General features: G+C 30.5%; 1 protein-coding gene across 1 annotated transcript; it reads right to left on the bottom strand.

Moving 5' to 3' along the window:
• Window positions 1–818: 818 nt before the first annotated feature.
• On the bottom strand, window positions 819–2139 carry LOC107853240 (LOB domain-containing protein 29). The gene is made up of 2 exons (XM_016698237.2): window positions 1804–2139; window positions 819–1695 (listed from the first exon to the last, which is right to left on the bottom strand). Exons 1-2 carry the CDS (start codon window positions 2080–2082, stop codon window positions 1246–1248), a joined length of 729 nt encoding a protein of 242 aa, XP_016553723.1. The 5' UTR covers window positions 2083–2139; the 3' UTR covers window positions 819–1245.
• Window positions 2140–8046: the final 5907 nt, after the last annotated feature.

Below are 8046 nucleotides of genomic sequence, written 5' to 3'. Positions count from 1 at the left end.
AATGCTGCTACTCAGCTTTTTGTGCAAGATTCTCCCTTTGCGGCTTGCAGGTTTCTAAGAAGCAAAACCTGACATTTACAGTCTATTGTTGACTCAATCTAGTAGTATATATATTAATTAGAATCAGCCTCTAGTATATTACTTAGAACCAGTCTCTAGTATATTACTTAGAACCAGTCTCTAAGTTCTCATTGTCAGTAGTTCTCTAACTATATAATATGTGATGTACTTTACACCTAACAAAGTTCATCTACCTTAAGGTTAAACATTAATTACAAGCTTCTCTTTTCTATCATTAGGAATCTGTTAAGTAACTCCAAGGACAATAAAGAACACATTTTCTTTAGTCTATAATGTTAGGCTTAGAAAACTACATTAATTTCCTAGGGATTAGATTGCAGGGGATATAAGTACATTTTTTACTCATATCTAGTTAGGAAGACTAATAACATTATCTATATGCATGCACTCATATAATAATTTGTAAATGTTAACATAGTTTTGCTATGATCTTTTGCATATATGAAATTTTGATAGTCTTTTTGGAAGAAACTTCTTCTCTCTTTTCAGTCAAAAGAACAAAGTCCAAGATTCAGCTTATGATTTACTAGCACATAAGAATTATGTTGCTTGGAGTCTCGAAAATGCAGTCGTAACCATGTCGGATCCTTCCAATATGCGGCTACTTGGAGAGGATGGACAGCACCTACGACATTTTTATAGAGTTCGAGCAACATAGCATAAGATAATTTAATTAATATCACCGAAAAATTGTCAAGAAAAGTTAGGGTAGCAAGTCATTTACAATGTTACTTTAGATAAAGCCCTACAACAAATTAAAGTCTTGAGAAGCATCCAAGTGGTATATATTCTGAACTGAACTTCTAAGACACTACAAAAAAGGAAAGCATAGCATATACAGAAACATTTAGGTTTCTGTATGCACTGATTATAAGGTCTATGATTTACAAGGTCTAATCTGGATAGGTCCTCTGAAAAGCCAAATTAGGGAGTACTAATAAAAGGCAGATCATTTATTAAAATATACTACAAATATTCTACTTATATCCAAGGTTACACATGACCTAAGGTGAAATAATTGTGGGCAGAACAATAGGCTTATGATGGTTTTGAGCATTTTCTAGGGTTTCTAGCAGATATGTCATGTCATAAAAGGCTCTTTTAGCAATACAAAATTGACAGAGGAATTAATCTTCACCCTAAATTGAATAGTAGTAGTAGTACTCAAGTATGTTGAAGATATCTGAAGGCCACTGATTGAAGATCATCTGCATCATCTTGAAATGTCCATTGCCTGTTGTTGTAATGATCTTTTTGCATGTCAAAAGAAGAATCCACTGAGCAAGATCCACCTTCTTCAAAACTTGACATATTTTCCTTTGGAATCACCAAATTAATATTCTCATAATTATTCCCCATATGGTAATTACTTGATGTCATGATGTAATTGTTTTCACTTCCATAATATTGGGTTGATGATCCAATATTATTGTTACTGGTCAAGCTAGAATGATCAAATTGGGGCATAGTGCTTGGATTTTCAGACTGATGAAACCAACTTTGAACATCTTGAAATTTGTCATAATTAGGGTTTGCATAATTGGAACCATTTTGCAAGTTTTGAGCTGCTGCTTGTTCCTTGAGAGAAGCAAGTTGCGCTTGTAAATTGACAACCTGTGACAACAAAAAATCTCATAAATTCCTAGATCAACTAATTAACAAGCATTAAAAGGTTCAATTAGAAATCTTTTAAGCTTTTGATTATCAAAAATAATTAATTACCTGTTGTTGGAGAGCGAATATGTGTGAAACACAACCATAAATTGGATCTTGAAGTCTAGCCTGAGCTTCATAAGCGATGGTGACCGCGGCTTCACCACGATCACCTACGGGTATATGAGCAAGGAGTTTAGATACATTGCTAGCCCCAAAAACCTTGTGAATAGCTGCAAAATGAGTAGCACCTTGTTCATAGCAAAAATAAGGAGCAAAAATGCATCCTTTAATACATTTTCTTCTCAAAAACTTGCAAGCACCACAAGGGGAACCAGTGCCTGTCATCTTAATAATATTGTTTCTTAATTTGATGGTGATGACAATTAATCAATCTAATAATCTTGTGAGTTATAAGTTAATTGAAAGCATTATCACCATGTTTATAAACACTAGAGGAAGAGGGAGGTGGATCATAAAATATTGAATACTTAATTAACTTAATTGATAGTGGTTCCCTTATTGGGCTACAAATTTAATTTTTTTCTGTTATAAAATTCGCTATAAATTTAATTTTATACTAGTCCCATTTAACATCCTTAAAGGACAAAAGAGGTAGCAGAAACCAAACGCATACATCTCTGCTTGCTGCTTCGACTGATCTTAATATTCAGCTCATTTTATCAATGTCTTCCAAATAACATAGTATACATTTTATTTCTTGGTTTTTAGGAGAGGGAAACTAGTAGCAATAGAAAGTGGTAAATCCTATCCGGTTGCTAGCTTTAACATTGCAAGGAATTCATTTATGTCATGGTTAAAATCTTGAAAGATATATTCGATTTTGAGGAACATAATTTACATATAGTGTAAAGAGTTTGTACACGATTAGTGTAACTGATTTAATATATTATGGCAGATTACTTGCATTACTAATTTCTAGGTGATTAACTAGTTTCACTTACATGTGTACAGTGTATATATGTAATTATTATTAGTTATTTTTAGGTAATGTGTTATGAAATAATAAAGAACAAAGAAGAAGAGTAGAGAGAATAAAGAGTAATTCTTATTTCTCTTGAGGGATGAATAACAATGAAGAATACCCCTTTTTTATAGGGAAAAACTAACCTTGGGGTTTGTAACTTTACCATAAATAGACATACACTATATGATAAAGTAAGTATTCACTATATATGGTAAAGTAGACATTCACTATATATGACAATACATTTATAACACTCCTCTTGAATGTCCAATTGATAGATAATACGCATATAGGTTGCCTCATTAAAAAACTTACAAGGAAAACTCAGTGGGACAAAACCTCGTAAGGAAAAAAAAAGTACAACGCGTATTAACTCCCCTAATGATAACATCCTTAAACCTTTGCATTCCGATCTTGTGCACCATCTTCTTGAAAGTTGTAGTTGGAAGGGACTTGGTGAATAAATCAGTCACATTGTCACTTGAACGAATCTGTTGCACGTTAATATCACCATTCTTTTGAAGCTCATGTGTATAGAAAAGTTTTGACGAAATGTGCTTCATTCTATCTCCTTTTATGAATCTTCTCTTAAGTTGTGTTATGCATGCTGCATTATCTCCGTATAAAATTGTGGGTACATTATCGCATTTCACACCACATTTTTCTCGAATGAGATGTATCATGGATCTCAACCATACTCATTCTCGGCTTTCTTCATGAATAACTATCATCTCAGCATGGATCAATGAAGTGCATAGATAGACAACTTTATATATCTCAAAAATATGGCAGTATCCCCACATGTGAACACATTGCATATTTGAGATCGAGATTTATGCGGATTAAATAAATATCCAGCATAAGCATAACCAACAAGATCGGAACTACAATCTTCAGAATAAAATAAACTCATGTATTTTATCCTATTTTGATGTCTCCTAATAGGAGTAGAAATATGCTTTGCTTAACAAATTGACTGAAAAGGCTATATCAGGCCTTGTAGTATTTGCAAGATACATTAGTGTTGTGCACCAATTGCACTAAGATATGGTACTTCATAACCAATCTAAATTGGTATATTTTTCATTTCAACAAATAATCTATTGCTTTCGAAAACTCTCCAAGAGTTTCAATAATTTTCAAGTTATAAGCTTATACAATATAAGGATTATAAATAAGTTTTTCAGAAACTTGTATATGCTTCAAACATTTTGAATCCTTAAAAAGTTTCCATATAAATTTTGTCAGCTGACAATATTCAACATTTTATGTGAGACATCTTCAAGTGTCTGGACTGCAAATCAAATAAATTTTATGCTTACCAAGATGCATCCTTTTATGTCACTTGATAAATATTTCTACGCCAGCATGCTTAAATAAACGTAGAATTTAGATCCTCATAATCTTTTACAATATTGCGTCAATATTGTATCAAAGATATTGATGAAATATCATTTCGTATCGATTCACAGTTTGATATAATATTTTGAGATCTCATCACTTTAGTATTTTCAGGTACCTAAACCTCTCATAAGGTTTTATGAAGTGTTATGTCGTAGGCTCTTCAAGATTACATTGCCTTCTTATTATGATTATTTGCTCCTTATTTTTCAAAAATTATTTCATTTGGAATCGATTGATCTACCAAGCTTCACGCATGTGTAGATTTTGTCCTTTAGGAACACAAAATAGGAGCACTTGCAGCCTATATATGAGATGTTTTCGGTATTGGACTTGAATTATCTTTTGAATGGGGATCTGATGATAATTCCTAACATATTTCATTGCTGCTTATAATCTCCTCCTTATCTTAGGAAAACTAACATACATCCTCCTTCTTCTTTGAGGAATCCATCTTTGTGCATCATGATATATTTATTAACTGTATATCACACATCAAAACTACTAGATGGAATAATTAATTTCTGACCTTGAACCAATTGAGAGGGAAGTATTAATCATAACTTTTGGTCTAATGCAAACAAGTGTTATTGTATGCAATATATCATACTTATATGTGGCTTTGTTCTCATAAGCAATAATTCAACTATTTATCGAAGGCATTTAACACCAACTTAATTAGCATTATCAAGATGAATTGCCTTGATTACACAATCTGAAAATTATGTTCTTAACTCAATTTATATTGAGTAAGCAACTTTATGAATGTCAAACTGCAGGTTGACAATAAACGTACAAGTGATCATCTTATATCAATGCATCTTAATAGATCACATGATTGGTGAACGAGCTCATATTCACCGTTTATACTTTTCAGATTTTGAGGGATCAAATCTCTACATTAGTTGGTCCAACCAACTTGTCCTGAGAACAAGCAACATAAACAATTCTTGAAGAATCTTTTATTTCTTAAACATATTTTTAATACTCAATATACACATCTTCATGATGTCAAATCGTTTATGTCAGTAGATTAAATTATTTGCATTTTAGTAACTCCAAATTACCATAACATGTGCAAAAATTCTTTAGTAAACATCAGGTTTACTATTGCATGAATTTCGTATCAATAAACAATAAACTCTTAGTTTATTATGGCATGTGATTCCATCATGCCTGGGTAACTTTTTACATTCGTGTTTCTTATCATAGTAACTTGAAGATATTCAATCTTTCAATTATTACATCTATTTTGAAGGTGGATTGTGATCTCTTCACAATTAAGAATAGAGTGTATATACAATTACATTCACCCCAGGGTATAGATTTGTATTTATAATAATTGAAATTCTCATTCCCAGGAATGAAATATAATCATGGCTTAAACGTATCAATTTATGATAGCTACTACAAAAGGAAATTGAGGCATACATATAATTTATTGCTACCATATTCAATTCAAGAATGAAGTATATTTAATGGGACATATTTCACCAAATACTCATTAGTTTGCCTTAACCATCATAATATCATCAATATGGTGCATTGAGATTCAAACTCAACGTTTTATCCATATAAAAACGTCTTAAGCATAAATCGATGGGACTTGAACCCAACATATTATCATCTCTTTTGACAATATTGTTCTTAAGGAATAAATTTTAAACATAAATGGTTCCAAACCAATTATTTTTTCTCAAATCCAATAATAATTATATTATTAGTAGCAAAAGACAGATAACATAAGAAATTACTAGCCAAGAAGACAAGTAGAGAGAGAATAGAGAGTAATTCTTATTTCTCTTGAGGGATGAATACCAATGAAGAAAACCCCTTTATTTATAGGGGAAAACTAACTTTAGGTTTGTAACGTTACCATAAATAGACATACAATATATGATAAAGTAGACATTTACTATATATGATAAAGTAGATATTCACTCTGACAATACATTTATAACATAATCTATAATGTACTGACTTTTCTTTTATGAGTTCTATCTGAAGTGAAACTCTTCTATTACTCTTTCTTTTATTTTTACTTGTCTACTATATTAAAAATAAAATTTATCTTTGCTTGTCATCTTTAGCAATTTAAGAGAAAGATAATTTTTTTTCCTATTTTACCATTGATGCCTCAAATCTATTTCCGGAACTTTTTGAATGTGAATAGTCTTGGGTATCCTATAATAGGGAACTTTCACCCATCAGAAGTACAGTAAAATGTACACTTCATTTGTTGTTTTCTTAAATAAAAAATATAAAGTTGGATAAATTAAAATGAACGGATGAAATATATTAAAAGAGTGATTTATATCCTCCGATTTATTTTAGTTGATCAATTTACTAGAAATAGTTAGTCAAAAATAATTTTTATTTTAAAGAATCAAGATATAATTAATTTTCACTTTTACCCTTGCTTAATAAATATGAATGAGATAATTAATAAGATAAAAAAGAAAATGGAGTAAAATAGATCAAAGAATAAATAATTGGGGTATATAATTTAGTCAAATTAATTTTTCAATTAATATTTGACTTGTAAAACTATAACATGACAAATAAAATGAATCATTAAAAATTTCAAACAAGTAATAAATACTTATATATATTGTTTTATTTTTTTGTTTCGCAAGATATTTCCACAGCCGGCAGCCATGAGATTAATCCTTCATTCCTCTGTCAGCGCATTAAGCGGCAGGAAACTGGCCACAAAGTTTGCTCCATTCGCCAGAGGCGGATACTTAGTTATATATATTGTTATTTGATCATATCAATTTTAATTACATAATTATACTTTTTCCGTTCATCTTTATTTATCCATGTTATTAAAAATAGGTATGATCTAATCAAACACGTAAGTGGCTTATATATTCAGCTATAGGATAAGAGACAGCCTCTTCTCCCAGTAATTCTAGGAAGGTAAAATCAATTATTAGTCGATAAAGAACAGATAAAAAATTATTGTTGGTACGGTTTCATTTAAAAAAATACTATATATTTTGTTCCTGAAAATTGTTGGTTTTCCAACACAATAGAGCTGTTTCTTAATATGGAATGAATTATATTTCCTTGTTATTTTTTTTAGTTGTGGGGATATAGTGGATTTCTCGTTGTTATGATAAAATTTTGCATAATTTTTAAGAAAAAAATTGATTTATAGTGTGATTGATTAATATATTTCTTGTTCATTCTTCAATATTTATCTATTTAAATGTTTCTTAATTTTAGAATAAAGTTGAAAAAATAATTAATTCATTTTAGATCTTTTAAATCAATATATAGAAACAATTATTTTTAATATATACGACTGAATGGAGTACTTTTTGCTAAATTTTCTCTTTTTTATTTTGTTTTTTCATGAAAACGAGAGATAGCAAACAAATTAGAGATCAAAGAAAATTAAATGCCCAACAGTTTAAAGACTCCTATAACGCAAGAAGCAACCGAGTTTTGACTTCCGGCCTAAAAGAAAAAGAAATTACTTATTCGTCTTTGATTGAAGAAGTAATAAATAATAATTATTTTATTATATTTTTCTTAATTAATTTAAGTTATCTCACTTATTAGAAAATGAATTAGAGATAATCAAGTACTTAATAATAAGAACAACAACAACAACAAACCCAGTATATTCTCATAAAGTGGGGTTTGGGGAGGGTAGAGTGTACTCAGTCCATACCACTATCCCTAAAGAGGTAGAGAGGCTATTTCCGATAGACTCCCGGCTCAAGATTAAAGACAGTATACAAAAGCATCAAAAGCAAGGAACATGATAAAATAACATAAGTACGACATCCACAGAAAATTGTACATTACCAAACAAAGAACACCAAAGTCCACCTAATTACTGGCTACGACTCATCCACACCCTTAACCCTTCATCCTAATGTTTTTCCTCCATACCTTACTATCCAGGGTCA

This window comes from Capsicum annuum, chromosome 3 (assembly GCF_002878395.1).
Source record: "Capsicum annuum cultivar UCD-10X-F1 chromosome 3, UCD10Xv1.1, whole genome shotgun sequence".
Lineage (NCBI taxonomy): Eukaryota > Viridiplantae > Streptophyta > Magnoliopsida > Solanales > Solanaceae > Capsicum > Capsicum annuum.
Note: the sequence above shows the minus strand (reverse complement) of the source record. Positions and strands in the feature narration are given on the sequence as shown.

Excerpts from the sequence above, each read along its gene's own strand:
- LOC107853240 (XM_016698237.2), bottom strand. The coding sequence starts at position 2,082 with ATGACAGGCACTGGTTCCCCTTGTGGTGCTTGCAAGTTTTTGAGAAGA. Across the intron at positions 1,696-1,803 it reads TATTCGCTCTCCAACAACAG|GTTGTCAATTTACAAGCGCA; the intron begins GTAATTAATTAT and ends TTGTTGTCACAG.